Source organism: Thalassophryne amazonica, chromosome 20 (genome assembly GCF_902500255.1).
Source record: "Thalassophryne amazonica chromosome 20, fThaAma1.1, whole genome shotgun sequence".
Taxonomy (NCBI): domain Eukaryota; kingdom Metazoa; phylum Chordata; class Actinopteri; order Batrachoidiformes; family Batrachoididae; genus Thalassophryne; species Thalassophryne amazonica.
This window is the reverse complement of record NC_047122.1, coordinates 48,030,153-48,054,601: the sequence shown is the minus strand read 5'-3', so window position 1 is coordinate 48,054,601 and position 24,449 is coordinate 48,030,153. Positions and strand designations below refer to the sequence as shown.

The 24,449-nt window shown below is 39.9% G+C and overlaps 1 protein-coding gene across 5 annotated transcripts; it reads right to left on the bottom strand.

The window, feature by feature from the left end:
• Positions 1–210: 210 nt before the first annotated feature.
• sytl1 (synaptotagmin-like 1) lies at positions 211–24,230 on the bottom strand. 5 transcript variants are annotated; one of them, XM_034160108.1, is made up of 15 exons: positions 24,096–24,230; positions 19,192–19,315; positions 13,459–13,610; positions 11,847–11,964; positions 10,684–10,741; positions 10,540–10,576; positions 10,417–10,457; positions 10,060–10,176; positions 9,800–9,966; positions 8,619–8,718; positions 7,169–7,330; positions 6,799–6,877; positions 6,613–6,712; positions 2,974–3,179; positions 211–764 (listed from the first exon to the last, which is right to left on the bottom strand). In XM_034160108.1, exons 2-15 carry the CDS (start codon positions 19,311–19,313, stop codon positions 622–624), a joined length of 1,602 nt encoding a protein of 533 aa, XP_034015999.1. In that variant the 5' UTR covers positions 19,314–19,315; positions 24,096–24,230; the 3' UTR covers positions 211–621. The 5 variants fall into 5 exon arrangements, with proteins under 5 accessions (XP_034015999.1, XP_034016002.1, XP_034016001.1 ...); XM_034160111.1 differs by having other exon boundaries at positions 13,465–13,610; XM_034160110.1 differs by having other exon boundaries at positions 24,101–24,188.
• Positions 24,231–24,449: the final 219 nt, after the last annotated feature.

Below are 24,449 nucleotides of genomic sequence, written 5' to 3'. Positions count from 1 at the left end.
TCTAATACCAGACTTTTTTTAGGCAACTCAATTCCAGGTATGGAAATCAAAACATGTCCAATAATGAAGAGTACCTGAATAAACACAAGACATAACACTCTCATGCATTAAGTAATTGTGTCTGTTTTCCCTCATAGAAAAAAAATGGAAGAATTTAGACATGCATCATTTCAAAAACCTTTTCTCAGTTTAATTAAGTGCACAGATTATGAGCTCAGGACAAATATTTTATTAATATTCACATGACACATACATAAAGTAATTATGTACTTGTATATATTTCTGGCATAGACAAAAAAACAAAGAATTTGGACATACATCATTTAAGAAAAATAAAATTTTTCTTAATTTGGTGGATAAAATAAGTCCATAAAATAAGATTCAGACAGATTTTGATATTTTACAGAAAAATCAATGGCACTTTTGTCAGACAAACATCTTGAACCAACACAAATACATGTGAAAAGCACACAGATATGTTTCAAGAACTAAAAATGCTATTTCTACACCAAAACCTGATTCCTTTGTGCATATGTGGAAGACAGAGAAAGGGTGTCGTGTGACAATTCCTGTTCAGTCCAAACATTAATGTGTATGCTGCAGTGTGATTTATTGTCCAAGTCATTCGGCCCGATGGGAAAGGTTAGTTCTGATTGGAAGAGCTGCTTCTATCCAGTGGTTTGGGCTTTTGATCATAGAGGTCCACGCACCAATCTCCTCCTCTGTGGAGTCCATCCAGCTCACAGCTTCACCGTAACTTTGACCTGCAATTAAAAACAATTATTTATTTGCTATTGCCACACAGATCATCATATGCTGTAGACTTGTTTTTGTCATTCAGTAAAAAAAAAAAAAAAAAAAAAAAATCACTGATGCCGTCACAGAACAAAATATCGATGTACTGCACGAACAGATAAAAAACAGAATAAAAGCACAATAAAAGTCCAAGGTCTGTGACAGTGATAAATAGGGTTTTGAAGAAAAAAAAAATATCGATAACTGTCTTTGTATATACATAATAAATAAAGGACACAGGATATTGTACATATGAAGATGCTACAAGGATAAAGTTGCTACCAGATGCTACACTGTATTCTATAACCTACATTGCACAGTTCTTTCTATTGATTTGTATTTAACTGCGTTATGGTGGTTGGGTAAAAGCTGTGCCTGAATCTGCGTGTTTTGCACCTCAGGCTACCATACCATTTACTTGAAGGCAGGAGGGAAAACAGTTTGTTAAAGGGATGTGAAGTGTCCCTGTCCTTCTTGCTCTGGACAAGCAGTGCTGTTCTACCAGTTCACCAATGGTTGGCAGCCTGGCCCTAATAATCTTCTCTGCTGCCCTCATGACCCTCCCTAGTATATTCCTGTCTGCAAAGCTGCTACTTTCATGCCACAGAGAGATACTAATGGTTAGTACACTCTCTATTGTTCCTGTATAGAAGGAGGTGAGAACAGCCGGGCTCAGATGGGCTATGTAACCATTTGTGTAATAAACTAGTTATGCAATCTCCAGACTGTCTCAATTCAGGGAATTTTTGAGGTCAAAGAAACAGTCTGAGCTCTCAAATGCACTCAATTCATTTCATTTTTATATAGCGCCAAATCACAACAAAGTTGCCTCAAGGTGCTGCATACAAGTAAGGCCCAACTTTACCAACCCCTTACCAAATGCGCAGCTGCATTCGCCCTATTGAGGTTTCAAATCTCACAAAACTATGTACAGTTTACATTAACACTGGGTCAGTCTGATAAGGCTGCACTTTAACAGCTGCACACTGACAACAGTATTAACATTGCAACATCAAACTCTTTGTATATTGTGCCTAAAACTCTTGTGAATATATTATCTGGGTTTTTAGACATTGTTATTGTGTTTGTTTTATGTAAACATGCGAGAAGCTCAGGTTATTTCTCCATTATTTTCAATGGGAAATGCTGTGAGCCACAATCGCTTCTTGTTCATGTTGTTCTGGGGGAAAGTGAAGTTTGCTCTTTAACATCCTGCTTATTGTCCTTTACAACACTGTTTGTCCAGTTTGTTCCAGACTAATACATATGTCTGAAATTCGGTTTGCGTTTATTAAATTCCACGCAGGTTAAACGTAGCAGACACGGAATATTTGTTTTAGCAAGTTTTCAGGGTCTCATGCGTGCAGTCTCTTATTAACATGATGAAAAACATTAAAAAATACATTTTGGTAGTATAATGTTCATTTGGACTTGTTGGCATGTGGTTTCTCTATGTTGTTTAAACTGCTGCGACTCTGTGAATGCTTGTATATTATTGGGGGTTTTGTCTGTTTTATCAATTACACAACTCTATTACTCTTAGCCATTACTCCATGACTACAAAAATGTTTGTTTTGATGTCTGGTTTCACATATTATGTATGTGGTCCTTTGATTTAAATTCTGAGCATGGCAGTAAATGAGTTTTGTTTTTTACTTGCATATTTTAGTCAACTTTACATAATGAACACTGCACTGTCGCTGAGTTTTACAAACAGGATTTACAAAGAAATGTACTTCAACTGATAATGTCTTTTGAAATTATCAGCCAAGCGCCAACAGTATAATTTATGCCTTTAATCAAGCTGAAGTGCAGATGGGAGCACTGTAACACCAATGTACAAATAAGGAAATTACTAGGTGACACTAAGAAAAAAAAAATCCACCACCACGAAATTTCTCAGAAATCTGTTCATGTGTTTTTATGACTTCTATAACTTAGGAATTTTGCAAAAATCTAAAACTTTTTCACATTGTCATTATGGGGTATTGTGTGTAGAATTTTGGCAGGAAAAATGATTTGCTCCATTTTGGAATAAGGCTGTAAAATAAAATGTGGAAAAAGTGAAGCATTGTGTATGTTTTCCGAATGCACCGTATATACCAACACAAACCAGGAGGACAATATAACAATTGCATAGCAAATTACAATTTGTGCATGCAGCATATGGACTCTCACCAGTACCACAGCTCAAGCGAATTCCTCCTAGAACGTGTGTCTTCATCCCTTCCCGGTACCACACTGTTAGCTCAGCACAGGCCTCTCTCAGGTCGCTGGTGTGGAAGCCATCATACACCATGGTGTGGTTGTAGGTCGGGCTAAATGAGCGCTTCACCACCCGCGTCTTCTGACTGCTCTGCTTACTGGCATCTGGCAGTATATAACTTGTGGGTGTAAAGACAAAACAAGTTAACTGTGTGGCAAACCAGAAATCCGCCATTGAAAATGTGACTATATTTACATGTCTGGTGGAAATGCAGGTTGGTTTGAATGCAGGTTCACATGCAAATTTGGAACACAAAATACCCTGTTTAGGTGGCTAACATCTGTTCCTAGATTGTTTGTAAAAGTAGCATGAAAGAAATGGACAATTTTCAACAGTGTCTACGTGCATGCGTGATGACATCACAACTCTATCCGGTTAGGGAGATGCGGTTTCTTTCAATAACAAGAACTGTCAAAAAACTTTGTGTGTGGTTGGAGTTGTGTGGCGGTAGGAATAGGCTTTTGAATGCTTGAATAACAATGTCAGTTGCACAAAGAAATCAAATAAAAGTGAAAAGATGTTCATTGCGCCCAGAATGTTGGTATTTTGGTCATTGAACTTTCCTAGCAACAAATGTAAAGCCCTGGTCACACAGCACTAACAAAGGACACTGAAGCCAAAATGAAAAAGAAATCTGGACCTACGTTGACTTTCGGAGACATCGTTTAACTGGCTTCGATCAGTCAGCCGCTCCGTGTGGTGTCATAACAGCGGCGGCTGGGCACCCACAGTTTGCTATTCGTCCGGCTGCTGTCTCTATGTGGTTGGCGTGAGGGGTTCAGCACTCCTCTCACACCGGGACCACACTGACGAACAGTCTCTGAAAGAAGCTCCTCAGCAGAAGTCCGTCAGGAGGAACCATCAAGACAGAATGCAAAATGGAATACGGACAAGTTGAAGTTGTCGTCAGGATTCGTACAGGAACAAAGCTGGATAACAGTTAAATGATGTCTCTGAAACTCAACGTCAGTCCAGATTTATTGTTTAGTTTTGTCTTCAGTGTCCTTCGTTAGTGCCACTTGACTGCGACTTTAGATCGATATTCACACCACTGCAGCGCGCCTTCTCATTCCTTGTGGGTTAACAACGACAACAAAATTACTTTACAATACGGCGTGGAATTCGCCTCCAGTGGCCATTTCACTCTCTGGAAATCTGACAGCTGAGCAGGTGTTTCAAATGGCACAAAACACCGGAGCGAGAGGCTCACTAACCGGAAGTCTTGGTTTCAAGATGGCGGCGGATCTTGAAAATTGTAAATTAAGCAAATAAGTTTGCTTTACACCGTACAAAGTCCAGTTTGTTGCATTTCATCAAGGAATCAGAGGTGGTTTCACAAAGCAATGCTGACTCAACCGATGAATTAATGGTGCCTTATTGTCTAAAAATCAGCTTTAGAGTAAAATATGGTTGGGCTTTCATGTTAAGTATCCTCAAAATCCAACAATGCTGCGTCTGTGCATGTAAAAAGTACCATGCTCTAAGTCAGTTTTAGACCTAAAACAGCTTGTTTTAGATTTATGTGAAATAATGCGAGGCAGGTTCCATGACACACGCCCAACTAAACTGGTCACATGGTCTTTCTTAGATACCAAGGCTTTGTTTCAATTCAGGAGCTGCATCCTTCGAAGGTCGCATTCGTCGACCATGTGAGCCATAATTGGCAAGACTGGGATGTCTCACTTTGAAAGGCCTGTGGCTAATGAAAGCAGCTTCTTTCTCCCAAAAACAAAGGATTCAACACATGAAGCCTTCATGGCCTAAACTATCCCAAGAGTCACTGCACATTTTTATTTTTATATCTTTTTAAGACAAAATGGTTGGTAGATTAAAATAATATATTTTTTAAAAAGGACAATTTTAGACTCCATATGTACAATTGTAAGTAATGTTTATAAGTACAAATAAGTATTGAAAATGATGATTAATCTCTGGGTTTTGCCCACTACACTTGCTTTTTCTGTATAACTGCCAAATTTGATAGGTGACAGGGGGTAGGGGTGGAATAAGATAATGATGGAATCATAAAATGCTCCGTGAGCTAGACATTCTTATTTCAGAATGATTTGTTTGGCCTCCACAGTTTTGGAAGGTCAGATCTTCGTAGAACGCAGCCTTTGAGAGATGTGGCCCCTGAACAACCTGTTGTCGCATTCTCAATGAACATGCTCAGTAGTGTGTAAATCCCGCGTGACTAACCTTGCGCTCCCTCCTCCACTGTCAGCATGGGGGGGGTGAATTGCCTATTCGTCCAAAACACATACGAGTAGATACTCTCTCAGCTTATTTCATAGGGCATTGTTGTACTATGATCGCCCACGATCCACAAAAGTGATAAACAGGATCAAACAACTTAATCTGGCTTGCCTTTCAGGCTGGTTTATAGAGTGCAGACCTGGCAACTCGCCTCAAAACGAAAGTAAACTGCGTCCTCAGCCAGACGTTCAGCTACTTTCAGTGCATGTTTTACTGTTTTGAAACGCTTGAAAAATATGGAGTTAGTGTTTCTATTTCATGACGACTGGAACAGTACACGTTAATGTTTTTGATAAATGAATGGAACATTACATTTTTTATAATGGCCTGCCATCTGACTGACAAGACTTCCTCATGGAAAACATCACTGTTTTTCCAGCTTTCCTCCCAAACACAGCTATCATTTGTGCAAAGCACATTTGAATCAAAACATTAAATGTAGTTTCACACAATCTATTTTTACTGTTGTGCAACCCCAATTCCAATGAAATTGGGACGTTGTGTAAAATGTAAATAAAAACAGGATACAATGATTTGCAAATCATTGTATTTGCAAATCACTGTATCACTGATTTGCATATTGAATATAGGTTGAAGAGGATTTGCAAATCATTGTATTCTGTTCTTATTTACATTTTACACAACATCCCAACTTCACTGGAATTGGGGTTGTAGACTTCATGACAACAAACCCCCAAACAATCCTTTTTGTAGGCAGCACGTGCCAAAAACCTTCATTGGAATTGGGGTTGTAATACTGAATGATTTTTAGGAATAAAGCTAGAAAAATGTACACACAGATGGTATATGTTTAAGGGACTGTGTCCACCTTTCTTTGGGCCAGTTACAGGCATTTGTCACAGTGTTATCCATAGGTTCAGTCATGTCTGTGTATTTAGACGGTGGATGCATGCTCCATGTAAAAGGCTCCCCACGGTGTTCTTCATAAGCGACTTGTGGAGTACTCCGTGTGCACATGCCGAACAATGTAACAATGGTCTGTTGAGACACAGAGTCCCTTCTCTTGAAAGAGAGGGGTGTGGCAAACAGCAGGTCTTTCTCATTTGTTGTGACAGGTCCAGGTACAAGTCTTTCTCAGACTGTAAAATTTGCTTAACTTTTTTAGCATGCATCATCTTAGTGTATACAAGATATTTTGGGCTCCAAACTTTAAGACACTTTCTGGGACAACTGGTGGTCTATACAAGAGTGTGCTGAAAAGGTGCATAATATGACCCCTTTAAAGTTGGAGGGGATAATTACACATTGAGTGTTGTTAAATTGTGCTGGTATACCATTTGACAAAAGAGTCCATAGGGCCACCTTTGATGGACAAGAGACACTGCGCCTCCCGAAGCCATATGTGAAGCTCTCCTGTGAGAGGCAAACCACCACCTGAAAACACATCCACACAAAACGCATGAGACGCAAGTGAGCGAGGTAGAATCCACAGTCCGTGACGTGTGCAATGTACCACTGACCATCAAATCCCTCTGGGATGAACTTAATAGAGAGCAGGATTGTCCCTCGACTACTAATGGAGTCTGGACTCACATGAACCTGTGCAGGGAGGGGGCAGAAAATTTAAAAAGACAGAGGCAGAGGAAGCAATGTGGAAGGAGACAGGAGGAGGAGCAAGATTAAGGTTACGTAAATCCTTCGTTGATATTCACAGCATGTCTTCTTCTTCCTTCAGCTTTCCCCAGACAGAACAAACACTCAGCTGTTACGCACATGGACACAGCAAACCATTGTGTGTAGCTCTAGTTTATGTAGATATTTGTCAATAGGCAAATGCGATGTTTGTGTGTTCGATTATGAGAGAGTGGATTTGCGTGTGCTCTTCCTTACTCGTGCTTGCAAGTCCAGCCAGAGCGGCTGTGTGAAGGTCCAATCCCAGAGGCCCAGAGACACCTCCACCTCTCCCAGGAACACGTTCTTCCGCAGGGGCTCAGCGTGCCACACAGACAGGTTCAAAGTCCGACTCCGCAGCTCTGCCACGCGCACTTTATACTGAACATTCAACATAAACAGTTACGCATATTTTACAGGAGCACAATATAAGATCAACCTTATAGTTTTTTGTTTTGTTTTGTTTACAATAAGTACAACAAATTTATGAGACATTCAAGACAGCATAATTGTGCTTTTCATGTGATTGTGGTTAAAAATGTTAATACACACAGAGCCTGGCATCCAGGACAGTACGCCAGGCTGTAAGGCTGCAACATAAAAAAATGTGGAAAAAGTGCAGTGCAATATTTTCCAGATGCACTGTAAAATATATATTATATATATAGCAGATCACCTAACTCCCTGAATAATGAAAAACAATAGGTCTGCTTATCACAAACAGTGATGTCACTGATTAAATCTGGGCAGGTTAACTATAATCATGCTCAATCTAAATGATGTGGTTATCCGATTCATGTCAAGTCCAGGAGCATTTAGTGGTGCTGGGCATCACCACAGCCACCGTATTATAGAATGGCTTTGTATCCTGGATGACAACCACCCAACAGCCCACTAGTCCATCCCCACCTCCTGAAAGCAGCCATTAATCTGCTGCAGTCAGGTGATATGTGAGAAGCCACTTGGTTTTTTCCAGTTGCTGAGGACCACAGCAACTGAGGCACATGGCTATAATGTCATATTAAACATTCAGTCACAATGCAAATATTGTGTCTCATCTGAATCTCCCAAAGTAACCATTCACTTGATACAAAGTCAAGGATCCTGAGAGAGTTAGGATCCAAGACTCATAACTGTACAGTAAGACAGGAACCACCAGAGCCCTGAAGACTTCCAACTTTTGTTCTCCTGCAGTGGTATCAGTATCACCAAACACCTTTGTCCAGCAACCCTGCAACTCCATTAGAACTTTCCTGGGTTCTTCTTTTATTTGATTAGATAAAATGGAAGTGACTTGCTCACGTAAGTCCAGGTCTCAAATAAAATTTTTCCTTCAATATTCAAAACTGTCAGTAAAAAGCAGTATTTTGCATTTACATGGGCTGTGAACACGAGACAACTAAATGTTACAAATGTGGAAAAAAAGTGATCGGAAAGATACACTTTTTCATGGTATGGCATTTTTTATTTTAACAAATGTTAAAATAATAAAGCACTTCTGTCAAAACATACACACACACATAGTAAATCGCCCAGTATCGGGTCTACCTTTCTGTCTTTTTATCATGTAGCAGTAACAGAGGTGCATGTTGCAGGACAAGCAAAATAAAGCTGCATCAGAAATAGTGGACAGGCTTTCTATGAACTGATATAAATAAACTTGTCTCACCCTGAGAGTCTGATCATAGACTGGGTTCAGGGTCTTCTTGATTGAAGTTTTCTTCTTACTGTGGCTTGACTTGTCCGGCAAGAGATAGGTTTTAACGTATCTGTGAAACATGTACATAGAGTAGATCCATATTAATTCTGACATTGACCATTTTATTTTATCTGTCTATCACAGCATGGTGAAGATAAAGTAAATGAGAAATATGAACTCATACTGCACCCTGCTCGCTTTAATTTAAGGGTAATTACAGTTGGGTGACCAGTGTAAGAAATGCACTGCTTTTTGACAGTGATCACCCATTTTTAAGAAAGACAGAGTAGTTGTGTAATGGGCTGTTGAGCAATTTAACAGCTGGGTGGGTTCAGTGCTTATCCCCGGAATCCATAAAGTGAAGTAAATGAGAGCCTACAAGTCCCCCAGGATAGAATGCCAGTCCATTACAGGTTACCTTTCCAGCAAAGGCTGGTACCCACTTACAGCTAGATGGACCAGGACAGGGCAGTCCCCTGAGAGACTGCTACAACACCACAGTCTGGGATGAGCTGATCAACCAGCATGGTAAGGACAAAGAAAGGCTGACACACTGCCTGATGGATTATCTTAACTTCTGTGCAGACGTGGTCTGCCCAACCAAGATCGTCCGCTGTTACCCTAACAACAAACCATGGGTAACGCGGGAAGTCAAAGCTGTCCTCAACAGGAAGAAGGCTGCCTTCAGGAGCAGAGACATGGAGGTAATGAAGGCAGCACAGTGGGAGATGAAACTCTGCATGAGGGAAGCAAAGGACAGCTACAGGAGAAAAGATGGAGCATTATAACACCTCCTTCCCTGAGGGAGTCTTCCCAATGGATCAATAAAGTTCTATCTAATCTAATCTAGATGAAGTGTCTTGTCCCAAAACACAGACAAGTGGCATGACTGGGAATGGAACATAGATCTACATATTGTAATCCAACTTTCTATCCACAGACCTACCTGGTCAGTGAGAGACAGAAGGACTAGAGCTGATTTCCATATGTTTCATATGTACATGGTCTAATATCAAATTCCAAACATCTACAATAACCAAAATTTCATCAATGGCCAAATATATATGGACCTACCTATACATTTTTGGACTGATTTTATATTCGGGGTAATGACACTGTGGTATCAAAATTACAAATGCACCGTCACTCACGGATCACAGCGGTTCTTCCGTGCTGACGCGAGGTCCTCGCAGCAGTATACTCTGACCTGCAGCTCCTCCTTCTGTGTGTCGTAGACCAATGAAAACTGGATGCGGCCCCTCACCTCCACCACTCCAAAATCCCCTGAGCTAAACAGGCTCATCATGCTACCGCTGAGCTAAAAACACAGATGCACAAAACACACGGCAGTTTCTACGTGTGCTGAGATACTTCGAGTCCTGGATGGTTGTTTACGTACATACATACATACCGTGTGGTTGGATTGAACACTGCTGACAGAGCCGGTGGTTTTCAGAGAGGACAGATCCGGTTCTGTCAAGCTGCTGCGCACAGAGTCAGTTTCTCCACTGTGTCCTTCACAGTCATCCTGAATACACACACACACACACACACACACACACACACACACAGCGGTTTACTGATTATAACTCAAAATGGCATTTTTTTTAAATAGCAAATATTAAACTGACTGACTGTTTCAAAAATCGGAGAGACTATTTGAGTTCAGTTTTAGAAAAAAGTGTCCTTGCAGGAGAAGTCCAAGGAACCAAACCCAGTGACACTGAATCAGACTGTAACTGTGGTTTTCAGTGTGTGTTCCAATTACCTCTGTTTCTTCTATGTAGCCGTTAATTTTTCCTTCACATTCTAGAAGAGCAGAATGATGAGTTAGTAATACTACTAAAAGATGTAGAGGGACACCGAGCCGGTCTGAGAGAAATTTTCATACCTTTGCATGATGTGGAAATATTTCCATTCTGATGACACTGAATAAAAGGATTTTTTTAAGTTAATTTTTCCCCCCTCAACCACAGACAAAATAAATCAATGTGCACACACGCAGGCACGCACACACATGCACGCAAGCACACACCTTTACATCAAGATTCTTTGTTCTGGGTGAAGCTGTACATCTTGTAAGTTCTGCATTCCTGAGACAAAAAAAAAACAAGTGGAAATTATAAGGCCCCATTAAAAAAAAAACAGTTTATCATCCTTGATATCACAAAAAGTGGTGAGGGCAGGCGGATTTTTTTTTTTTTATTATTATTATTTCTTAAAAACAGGTACATACATCAATTCAAACCTGAAAAACGACACGTACAGCACCTGCATACCAAGTGAGGAACTGAAAATATCAGATATTTTTAAAATAAATCTTGTTTCCATGTTGAATACCGTCAGTGTACTGCACACTAGTAGCGTGATAAAAATGCATACTGTGTGTGAGTGAGACAGAGCCACTGATTGTGTGGTTGTCAGTGGCCGTCTTTGGCCAAACCATACTCACCACCTAGCAGACGTGCTGGTTCTTGCACCAGCTGTACCACCGTCAATGAAATTCGCCAAAAGAAAAAGAAAAAAAAAAATGATGTGGGCCAATTTTGGCATGCCGGCGGGAATGATAAATTAATGGGTTTTATTTTATGGGGGCCTAATCACATACAGCACATACAACCAGTGTTGCCAGAGTTACTTTGAAAAAGTAATCCAATTACTGATTAATCCTTGAAAAAGTAACTTAGTTACTTTACTGATTACTCAATTTTAAAAGTAACTAAGTTAGATTATTTGTTACTTTATTAGTTACTTTCAGCGGCTGCCGACAACACCCCCCCCCCCACCCCGCCACAAAAATGACAACCCATTTTGCCAATGCTCACTTTATAGTCACCCTTTCTTGACTTGAATAAACATAAATACTTGTTTTATAAAAATAAAACAAAGTCAGTCTTTCTTGACCTCATATTTAACTGTTGACATCACTGGAACAGTAAAACTTGCAATTTATAACCCACATTGTTTATAAATGTAACTATTAAATTCTTTCTAACATTTTTCTAGCATTTAAATTCTCTATACATATTTTCGTTGTTGAAATTGTTATTATTATAAGTAGTAGTAGTAGTAGTAGTAGTAAAAAAAAAGTTTCAAAAGTGGACCTTTAATCTAGAGGTGTGGGGGGGGGGGGGTCCCTGCCTTGCCCTGCTCCATGCCCCCTTTCCGTGTGGATTCGCCCCTGCTGGTCTCACTCACCCTTCTCTCTCCTCTTCTTTGTTTCCATCTAATCTTCTGCTTGACTCAGGAGACACGTTGTTGTGACTGGGTATGTTTTGTGCTGCCTTGCTGTTAAACATTTCACTCAAGTACACATCTGTTTATGGAAACAAACACAGAGCCATCACTGGGATGTCCTCACACCATTAAAACAAAAATAACCCTACAATTTTCATACAAATGCAGCATTTACAAAACAGAACACTAATTATCATAAATTTGTAAATCAACATATTTGTCTATAAATACATTCTGAATATGAAATTTTTTTTATCAAACATTCCTGGCTGGTGGCTGTTGGAATAAATTATGCAAATTACACCTGACTTTGCAGATTAGTATATATCATTTTATTTGTGTCACTATAATATATACACATTATGAACATAATGCCACGATAATAAAGCATTCTTTAGTAATGGCTGTTTGGGGGAGGTGATGGTCTAGTGGATAAGCGTTGGGTTTGAGACCAGAGAATCCTTGGTTCAAATCCCAGCCTGACCGGAAAGTCACTAAGGGCCCTTGGGCAAGGTCCTTAATCCCCTAGTTGCTCCTGGTGTGTAGTGAGCGCCTTGTATGGCAGCACCCTGACATCGGGGTGAATGTGAGGCATTACTGTAAATCGCTTTGAGGGTGATTCTTTAACTACGGGCACTATTGGCCTTGTAAATGTAATTTCCACCACACCATTGCCTTACAATATAAAGCGCCTTGGGGCAACTGTTTGTTGTGATTTGGCGCTATATACATGTGCTCTGATGTCACTGTTTATCTCCATAGAAACTATCCAAACAATCTTTCATACAAACTGTTTAAAGGGACATTACAGTGTTGTGGTGGAAATTACGGCAATAGTGTGGGACAACTACATTTTGTTTAAAAAAATCACAACAGTTGTATGACACTGAATACCCCAATTATGTTTTGATTATTTTACTCAGAGATATTTTAAAACATTAGAAAAAAACGTTTCTTTACCATTCATTTTTATCATTGAAGATCAAAAGTCTGGGTGTGGGACAAGCACAAAATGGCAATATTTGCATATAATGATGCTGGAAAAAAAGTGAAAAAGTCATCATAGACTACTAGAACAAATTTCTTAACACACTTTCATTGTAAAGATAACTATAAAAGTGTGAAATTTCCCCTTTTTTCTGTTTTTCATACAATATGATCAAAGGACATAAGTGCCCGTAGTCTAAGAATCACCCTTGAACGTCTGATGCAGACGGAAAAGTGCTACATAAATACAGTCCATTTTTTACCATTTAAAAAAAATCCTTTTCTCCTCACTGATATGCAAATATTCAATATACTAAACCCTAAAATTTTATCTGTTCATCAAGTATCAAGTGGCCTATCATGAATTTTTTAAATTATTGTGTTCAAATGAAAACAAATTGTCCTCCTTACTATTCATCAAAATGACCTCAAATCTAATCAGGTATTCTTCTCCTCAGGGTGTACCTACGGTGTATGTGTCCAGTGTCTATCAAGTACTGTTAATAATTTATCTTGTTCACAAGCACTATATCCACACATACAGATAGACGCAAACATGATGGCATATGTGCACAGTAATACTAACCTTTACGTTTTGATTTCCGCTTTTGTATGGTGGCGTGGACCAGGTCTGTACCTGATGACCAGTTGTGATGGTTTTTCCTGAGCTCCTCTGTGAACCATGCTCCTGACTGAGAGTGCAGACGTGCTGGATCTCTCTCCATCTGCTGGAGGAGCCTATAGCATTGACATGGTGTCAGATAAACAACAAATTACATCCCCTCCCCCTGACACACACACACGTGAAATAACAACAACAACAAAAAATCTAATCTGAATGATCTAAACATTTCTATTTCAATTTTTTCTATGCCATCAAGGCATTTATTAAGTTATACACACACACACACATCTTCAACTGCTTTGTCCAATTAAGGGTCGTGGGGTAAGTTATATATATGTACATAAATATATGTAATTATTACAAACCTCATTAAAAGGTTAGATATTTATTACCTTTTCATCATTATTGTATGTGTAGTTAGACATTTTTTTTTCAATAAACAGAGGCAACACTGGTTACCACCAGACTGAGGCTTTAAAAATGAAAGAAAATGACAACTGGCAAGCTTATTTCAAACTTCAAAACCACACATATATCGAGAGAAATAGAAGAAGTCTACTTCGGCTACATTCATATAAAATCCCATATGCAGGGTGGTGTAGACTTGTGACCATTTAACTTGAATTTTACAACATAAACTCTGCTGCTATTTTATTTCTCTGACAGTACATTTCTATGCAGAAGCAATCCAGTCACACACACACCCCCCCCCCCCCCCCCCCCCCCCATACACACACCCTATGAATCAGGCCATGTAACATCATGCTCGGCCAGAAGGTGCCTTACTGGTTTTGAGTCACCATGTTGAAGTGGAGGGACTGGACTCTTATCTGTTCACACATTTCATTTTATAGATTACAAGCAGACTAAGAAAAATGTAATTGCATGTCCTTGTTTATTTATAATTGCATTTTATTACTGTTAAAATATAGGTCCATCCAGAACCAAAGGCAATTCAGAGGTATGTTGGATGCGGTGACACGAGACCCCAGTGCATGCTCCCAGACTTCTGGGTCAGGCTCAAAATTTCTCAACTACCCCGTGTATGTATACATACAGTGCATCCGGAAAGTATTCACAGTGCTTCACTTTTTCCACATTTTATATGACAGCCTTAGTCCAAAATGGAGAAAATTAATTTTTCCCCCCTCAAAATTCTACTCACAACACCCCTTAATGCAAACCTGAAAGAAGTTTTTTTTTTTTTTCCCTTCAAATTTATTTTAAGGCCTAGTTCAAAAATAATGAAGCCTAACTGTTGATTTGCATTGCATTTGTCATGAACAAGCCATTATTTTATTAGGACCATCCAGATTTATCTGTGAGTTGCCTATAGTCTCTTTGACAGGTACTGAAAATTTCATGGAAAAATTCCGCACGGTTCCAGAGATATGCACGAAATTTACCCCCAAAATAGCACTTTTTTCATCAATTTTGTGTGACATTGATATTTAACATTATCATTTAAAGTTGAATGTTAAAGAAATAACCTTGTATTTTGTCCGTTTGTTTGTACTTCATACTAATACACAGTAATACATTTTTGTAAAGACAGAAATGTCATTTCCTAGAAAAAAACATCATGTTTCTAAAGCAAGGTAAAGCGTAACACTGAGAATAAATCCTTGATTTATTTGTATCAAAACTTTAGCTACATCTCCTACTCTGCTTCAGTAGAATAATTATATTACTTGTTCAATAATACCAGGAACTAATGGACAGAATTTCTTTGCTTCAGGCTTCTGCAGACTAAAGAAGATTCCTCCAACTGCTGTCGCAAGCGTTACGCTCTAGCACATTATAGTATATATGCACTGATCATTTCTAGCAATGACTGAACCGAGACCAATGGAAATGAACTCTGATATATAACCATACCTAAAATGATAACATTTCACAAAAAGACCACTTTTACATTTTGACGGTTATGTCACACTTTGGCTTCATTATTTTTGAACTCTGCCAAAACAAAAAACAACTATGAAATCACATGCACATAAGTAATCACACACTTTGTTCAATATTTTGTTGAAGCGCCTTTGGCAGTGATTACAACCTCAAGTCTTCTTGAATATGATGCCATAAGCTTGACGCACCCCACAGTAACCAAAGTAATCCCTTGCCCATGTGGTTATATCAGATATTGATGAATGACTGGTCATGATTTTAAACATTTGAATAACTTGCTCAAACAACTGTTGTCAAACTGGAGATCCTTTATGCATCTTTCCTCCTCACAAAACTCAGTCTTTTGTGGATACCACTTTTGTACCAAATCACGACAGGATGACCGTCCCCTTCTGACATCACCCGTTTAAATAATAATAATATTATTTATTCTTTACTTAATTACTATCCCTAAATTACCCATGTCTCAACTTTTTTGGAATGTCTTGCAGGCTTGAAATGCAAGAGTGGATGAATATTAACAAATGAATTTAAGTTCACCACACAAAACATGAAATATCTTGGGTTCATACAGTCTGCAATGAAATAGAAGTCAAAAGTTGCATTTTCCATAACATCCCAACTTCTTCTTATTTGGGTTTGTACAACCCCTGGCAAAAATTATGGAATCACCGGCCTTGGAGGATGTTCATTCAGTTGTTTAATTTTGTAGAAAAAAAGCAGATCACAGACATGACACAAAACTAAAGTCATTTCAAATGGCAACTTTCTGGCTTTAAGAAACACTAGAAGAAATCAGGAAAAAAAAATTGTGGCAGTCAGTAATGGTTACTTTTTAGACCAAGCAGAGGGAAAAAAATATGGAATCACTCAATTCTGAGGAAAAAATTATGGAATCATGAAAACAAAAGAACGCTCCAACACATCAATAGTATTTGTTGCACCACCTCTGGCTTTTATAACAGCTTGCAGTCTCTGAGGCATGGACTTAATGAGTAACAAACAGTACTCTTCATCAATCTGGCTCCAACTTTATCTGATTGCTGTTGCCAGATCAGCTTTGCAGGTTGGAGCCTTGTCATGGACCATTTTCTTCAACTTCCACCAAAGACTTTCAATTGGATTAAGATCCGGACTATTTGCAGGCCATTGACATTGACCCTATGTGTCTTTTTGCAAGGAATGTTTTCACAGTTTTTTGGCTCTATGGCAAGATGCATTATCATCTGAAAAATGATTTCATCATCCCCAAACATCCTTTCAATTAATGGGATAAGAAAAGTGTCCAAAATACAACGTAAACTTGTGCATTTATGTTGGAAAGGTAGGAACACGGACCCACAACCAGGTGGGCGCAAATGAACGGACATGGAGGTAGCCCAATAACAACGCTTTACTGTTGTGACAAAAAGCACAACAAAACACAACAGATTACAACAATAGACAAGAAGTCAATTCACACAATGTGTCATCGTGGGCAGGCTCGAAGATAAGAGACGTCTGTCTCAAAGCAGAACCGGAAACCACACGATTTCCTCCACCACCGAACCCCGGGAATACTGGAGCCGCCAAGTCCCGAACTCCCAGGTGGCCACTGCCTCCGCGTGTCGGATCTGGTACTGCTGGCGAGGAACAAAAACAGTTAAAGGTGGGTGCGTGTGCACCAGCAACCCGTATGGCGGGAAAACCACCTCCTCCTCTCGTCGGAAGAATGTCTGCTACTTCACGCACAAAAGTAACAAAGTGTTAATGTTGACAAAGACAACACAGTCGGCTGAGAACAGTACCTTCAAGGTAGAGCGATATCTCGGCAAAGAGGTGGAGATGTCGTCCTGCTGATATACCACTGCTGAGCAGATGATTGGTGACAGCTGTCATAGGCGATAAGTGACAGCTGTCACCCGGGCTGCTCCTGTGAGGCGGCAGCGCCCTCTGGTGCCTGGAGCCCACACTCCAGACAGGGCACCCTCTGGTGGTGATGGGCCAGCAGTACCTCCTCTTCAGCGGCCCACACAACACATTTATTGATGATGTAATGACAGCCATCTCCCCAGTGCCTTTACCTGACATGCAGCCCCATATAATCAATGACTGTGGAAATTTACATGTTCTCTTCAGGCAGTCATCTTTATAAATCTCATTGGAACGGTACCAAACAAAAGTTCCAGGCATCATCACCTTGCCCAATGCAGATTCGAGATTCATCACTGAGTATGACTTTCATCCAGTCATCCACAGTCCACGATTGCTTTTGCTTAGCCCATTGTAACCTTGTTTTTTTCTGTTTAGGTGTTAATGATAGCTTTCGTTTAGCTTTTCTGTATGTAAATCCCATTTCCTTTAGGCGGTTTCTTACCGTTCGGTCACAGACATTGACTCCAGTTTCCTCCCATGCGTTCCTCATTGTTTTGTTGTGCATTTTCGATTTTGAGACTTATTGCTTTAAGTTTTCTGTCTTGACGCTTTGATGTCTTCCTTGGTCTACCAGTATGTTTGCCTTTAACAACCTTCCCATGTTGTTTGTATTTGGTCCAGACTTTTAGACATAGCTGACTGTGAACAACCAACATCTTTTGCAACATTGCGTGATGATTTACCCTCTTTTAAGAGTTTGATAATCCTCTCCTTTGTTTCAATTGACATCTCTCGTGTTGGAGCCATGATTCATGTCAGTCCACTTGGTGCAACAGCTCTCCAAGGTGTGATCACTCCTTTTTTAGATGCAGACTAACAAGCAGATCTGATTTGATGCAGGTGTTAGTTTTGGGGATGAAAATTTACAGGGTGATTTCATAATTTATTCCTCAGAATTGAGTGAGTCCATATTTTTTTTCCCTCTGCATGGTCTAAAAAAGTAACCATTACTGACTGCCACAATATTTTTCCTGATTTCTTATAGTGTTTCTTAAAGCCAGAAAGTTTCCATTTGAAATGACCTTTAGTATTGTGTCATGTCTGTGATCTGCTTTTTTTCTACAAAATTAAACAACTGAATGAACATCCTCCGAGGCCGGTGATTCCATAATTATTGCCAGGGGTTGTATATAAACAATTTTTTGACATTCAGGACTAGCCAGGAATCAATCAATCAACCTTTCCTTGACTTAGCAAAATGTAAGCCATAAACAGGTGCATGACCCCAAGATTCAATAGCATGCAGAAAATGCTATTATAATATATATGCATTGTATAATATTATGTTAAGATGATTAAACAAAAGTGATTTGATAAGTGCAACATTAGGTTTTTTTTTTTAATACACTCTAGAAACATCAATAAACAGACAGACTGATGGCAGAATGTACCTACCTCTCTGCCAAAATTGTTTGGGCCCAAGGGGAAAAAACAAATTTTAATTAAATCTGCCGACGAAAATTTGACTTTGAGATTTCTGATATACTACAACAGCAACAAGATGTTCCAGCCACTTATTCCATTTACAGATAAAACAAAACAAGCAAAACAGTCATAATTAAAATATCTATGAGGATCCATGAAATACTCTGACCATATGGTCAGCGACCAACAGCAGTATTAGCTATACAAACATTCCAATGAGCCTGCCAGTCAATGAACACATGGTTGGAATGGCATCATCTTATTGCCCACTCAGGGTTTTTTTTTTTTTCTTCTTTTTTCAACCAACACTGTTTCTGTATGTAGTCAAAATTTGTGTTCAAGAAACCTAAAACTTCAATCCGCTGCAGGAAAGGGAACTCTGCAACAAATGTTATACTTAATCAGTATACACTGCAAAAAATGAAACATAAATAGTCACCTCCTGACCTTACACGTCCTTCGTCACAATGACGCAACTCCAAGTCACGCTGCAAGACTTGCAGGATGGCGGATTGCTCGTCATCTGTGAGGTGGCTGAGGTCAAGAGACTCGTCTCGCTCTGCCTCCATCCCTGACTGAAAGGTACACACAGAACTGAATAGTTTCTAAGCTTAATGCCACAGAGAGAATATATTTAGAATATATTATGTGTTGCAGAAGTAGACATTATTATATGAACACAACATATTTTAAGATGCTATGGGAGAAAAAATGGCCCATCTTGCATTCAAATATGAGCCGTCATGTAAGAGTGGTCATGCTATTACAGAAGGTTAGTGTTATTCCACTGCTGGAAAAGTACATAAATACCTTATTTCTTCCTAGAGTATATCTTAATTTCTTTTCCCATCCTCAAACTGCACTCAAATTGTGTCACAAATTGTATTTTGATACGGGCAGACACTGCAGAATGTTCTGTGTTGCTGCTGTTTATTCACAATGCATTTACACTAATGTTTACGTCATCCTACTGTATAAACTTAGCACACTTCTACACGATTTAAATTTCAGGACTGAGATGTGATGGATGACATCATCAGAAACAAAAAAAAGCTGTCATCCAGCAACCTATTCATGCACTCCTACTTAAGCTGTTTCACACTCGAGTTACACATTTATCTTAAGTGCACTTTCTTTGAATCTGAAATCATACTTTTAAAACTATTCTGCTATTAAAAATGGGAAAAGCCTTAAAATATTATTAGACTGCTTCTGATAAATGGTGCTTGGAATGTCATCATTCATTGCACCAATTCACTGATTACAGCACATTTGTTCCTAATTAATGACAATAAAATAAGCATGAATTGGTCAAATAAAATAGAATTGCAATAAAGTGCATCCTGAAAGTATTACAGCGCTTCACTTCTTCCACATTTTATGTTACAGCCTTATCCGGATGGAGGTAAATTCATTTTTTCTCCAAAATTCTACTCACAACACCCCCCTAATGACAACATAAAAAGGTTTTTTTTTCTTGTTTTTTTATGCAAATTCATTAAAAATAAAAACAAAGAGATCACATGTACATAAGTATTCACACCCTTTGTTCAATACTTTGTTGATGCACCTTTGGCAGCAATTACAGCCTCAAGTCTTCTTGAATATGATGCCACAAGCTTGGCGCACTTATCTTTGGACAGTTTTGCCCATTCCTCTTTGCAGCACCTGTCAAGCTCCATCAGGCTGGTTGGGGGGCGTCGGTGCACAGCCATTTTTCAGATCGCTCCAGAGATGTTTAATCGGATTCAGGTCTGGGCTCTGGCTGGGTCACAGTTGTCCTGGAGCCACTCCTTTAATATCTTGGCTGTGTGTTTAGGGTCATTGTCCTGCTAAAAGATGAACCGTTGCCCCAGTCTGAGCTCAAGCATGCTCTGGAGCAGGTTTTCATCCAGGATGTCTCTGTACATTGCTGCATTTCTCTTTCCCTCATCCTGACTAGTCTCCCAATTCATGCTGCTGAAAAACATCCCCACAGCATGATGCTGCCACCACCATGCTTCACTGTAGGGATGGTGCCTGATTTCCTCCAAACATGATGCCTGGCATTCACACCAAAAAGGATCTGAGAGTCCTTCAGGTGCCTTCTGGCAAACTCCAGGTGGCCTGCCATGTGCCTTTTACTAAGGAGTGGCTTCCGTTTGGCTGCTCTACCATACAGGTCTGATTGGTGGATTGCTGCAGAGATGGTTGTCTTTCTGGAAGGTTCTCCTCTCTCCACAGAGGGAAGCTGGAGCTCTGACAGAGTGACCACCGTGTTCTTGGTCACCTCCCTGACTAAGACCATTCTGCCCTGATCACTCAGTTTAGATTGGTGGTCAGCTCTAAGAAGAGTCCTGGGTGGGTCAAACTTCTTCCATTTACAGATGATGGAGGCCACTGTGCTCACTGGGACCTTCAAAGCAGCAGAAATGTTTCTGTACCCTTCCCCATATTTGTGCCTTGAGACAATCCTGCCTCAGAGGACTACAGACAATTACTATGACTTCATGCTTGGTTTGTGTTCTGACATGCACTGTCAACTGTGGCACCTTATATGTAGACAGGTGTGTGCCTTTCCAAATCATGTCCAATCCACTGAATGTGTGTAGGCTCTCAGTTGTCCAGGTGGTTTCCATAGTAGAGAAGCTTGAATCTTCGACTGGACTGGGTTGCTTGACGTGAGGATGTTTCGCTTCTGTGATTTGAAGCGAAATGTCCTCACGTCAAGCAACCCAGTCCAGTCTAAGATTCAACCTTCTCTACAATCCACTGAATTTACCCCAGGTGGACTCAAATTAAGCTGGACTCAAATTAAGCTGCAGAAACATCTTAAGGATGATCAGGGGAAACAGGATGCACCTGAGCTCAATTTTGAGGTTCATGGCAAAGGCTGTGAATACTTATGTACATGTGATTTCTCAGTTGTTTTTTAACAAGTTTGCAAAAATCTTAAAAAAAAAAAAAACTTTTTCACATTGTCATTATGGGGTACTGTGTGTAGAATCTTGAGCAAAAAAAAAAGAAAAAAAGAATTAATCTGTTTCAGAATAAGGCTGTAACATAAAATGTGGAAAAAGTGAATACTGTGAATACTTTCCGGATGCACCGTAGCGCTTGAAATTTTCATACGGAAGTCCCACCTCCTATTCCCTTATCTGGACATTTCACCCTGTGGCTGCAAATAGATGCGTACTGTCTCTCTGGGTGGTTGCAATCCAGGACCCAAGGAGGTTCCGTAGTGTGTTGGATCAGCGATACAGTGCACGCTCCTCAAACTGACTGTCAACAATGCGCTTGCTTGTGTAGTGAGTAAGGTCTTGCATCTCGATCTCTAGTATTTTGTGCTTGGAGGGGACTTACAATTTGGCAGTGTTGTATCAACAAATTGAATTAAAGAACATTTTTAACCTTTTTTCTAAAGCATCCCTGCATGTCAAATATATAATGTCTAATAAAGCTGATACAATGCACATTTAATGTACATACATTTTTTAAAACAACTTAACTGAACTGACTAGTTCTCACGGTGCCGATATCCAATAAAAGTTTTAAAAACATTAATGAATGAGGAACAGAAAAAACAAACTTCCTCTATACAGTAAGCTTTTTCCTGTTATGGAACAAACTATAACTGGATCACAGTACGTTATAATATTCTGCGCACTAGAGGTGGGCGGATCGATCCTAATATCGATACCAACGCTGGTATTGATACTGAACGATCCTCGTGTAAAAAGATCGATACTCAAGCTTGTTTTCTCTCCTGTACGCACTGACTGCTGCGCACGCAGATTCATCAAAGTCTATCTCTGTCTGTAAGAGCACCACTGCGCTGTGTCACACAACACGGAGCAGCGCACCCTTGTATTGTAGTTTGTCAGCCCTCTACCTCAGGAGATTTTGTTTTAAGTTGTGTTGAGTGATTTTTTTTAACAAAAATGTTGATTGTGATAATAAAGTATTTTGTTGTCACGTACAGACGGTTGCCCAGTTCCGGATCACCTTTTTTAAAGTCCCGCTATACGGAGCCATAATGCAACTGAATGTCCTTTATTGTGTATTGTTGTATTGGGTATTTGGATGATATTTAGCTGAAAAAATGGGTGGTGTAGCGCTTCTACTTAAAGTGTGAAGCCACATTATGTGTGGCGCAAACATTTGCCAGAAACGGATCACTTTTGCCAGTTCCGGATCATGACACTCTGTGTCACTTTGGGGTCATTCCTGGCATCTGGCTGGAGCCCTTCTAATGCAGAATGATAAACACTGTGCCTGAGAATGTGTTTTGAACACCAAATGATAGAAATTATACTTATTAATGAGAATTTACTTTGTTTCGAAAAGCGCCGTTATACGTTTTTACGAGCAAAAATGAAGTGTGGAGGTGAGAGTTCTCCCGAATTAAAAGTAAAGCCCCCACATTCATGCCCATTCGTGATGTTGCGATGACCCGCAAAGTCCACATGACTCACAATACAGACACGAAGCTGCTGCTTCAGTGATCCGCAACTGGCAAATTTTCGCGTCGGAGATAAATGTGCGCAGCAATTAAACAGCAAGACATAACACACTGACATTTTCTACCCCAAGTTAGTAAGTATTTTCCCACTCTAGAACCAAAACACTGAACGGCTAACTCACCTTTGCTACGTTTCAGAGATCGTACTTTAAAACTTGCAGGAATGAGGTGAGTCAGAAAAGCGCGCACACCGCAGACACCGGGATGTTTGATTCCTCTGCTGATCACAAGGACGCTGGATCCGGTTGAGCTTGTGGTTGTTTGTAGACCAAACATCAATCTTTCATTGCTACCAAGTATTAGCTTATTCGTGCTGATTACGAGAAACGGCGGCACAAAAAACTACAGCAGTGATCCGGAACTGGCAATGATCCGGAACTGAGCAAGTGATTGTACAATGTTTGGCAAAATTCTATCCTAGGTCTTTTGGATCCGTTGGATCTATGAAGCTTAAATATGAAAAAGTATCGGTATCAGTATTGATATCGGCGATACTGGGCCTGTATTTACTTGGTATCGGATCAATACCAAAATTCCCGGTATCGCGCATGTGTGCTAATAATTGACGCATGCGCACATCAGACTGTTATCCAAGCAGGATACGAACTTTACAAGTACACAAATCATTAATCCATAAGTGCTACATTGCCACACTGAGATTTATTATATGTCATGTATTATTATTAATTTACTCCCTTTTGACAGAAGTTACAGAATTCGAAAACATGTTCTCCTTCAGTCACGAGCGCGTACACCTGCCACCACTTGTTCACATTTAAACACTCACCACGTTCACAATAAAAGATAAAACACAAACACACACAAAAGAGCCCAAACAGAACTTTGTTACCTTACTTAAAAGAGTCCACAAGTTTCCATATGTACAAAGTTGAGAGTGAAGTTTTCCTCCTCGACGGCGCGTCGGTGTGCTGAGTAAACTCAGTGGACCAACGCCCTCTGCGCGCGCGAGAGGTAAACACACACACACACAGACAGGCGCGCGCGAGAGAGGGGTGGGGTTTTAACTTGTCTCCATGTATCACAGTCCGCACCTGTTAAACACACACACTGCACCGCCTACACTCCGACAATACACAAATAAAAGGTCTGTGTTTGAAAACCAACCAAAACTTCAGTCTGGGAAAATATTCTTTGGACATGTTAGCGGGAGGGACAGTCACACAGACAGACCTGTGCTCAGTCC

Bases quoted from the DNA above. Each gene is read 5' to 3' on its own strand.
- sytl1 (XM_034160108.1), bottom strand. From the start codon at position 19,313: ATGGAGGCAGAGCGAGACGAGTCTCTTGACCTCAGCCACCTCACAGAT. The intron at 6,878-7,168 runs GTAAGGAAGAGC...CTCCCTGCACAG, and splicing joins GGCTGGACTTGCAAGCACGA to GTTCATGTGAGTCCAGACTC. The intron at 6,713-6,798 runs GTCAGTGGTACA...ATGTGTTTTCAG, and splicing joins CATCCCAGAGGGATTTGATG to GTGGTGGTTTGCCTCTCACA.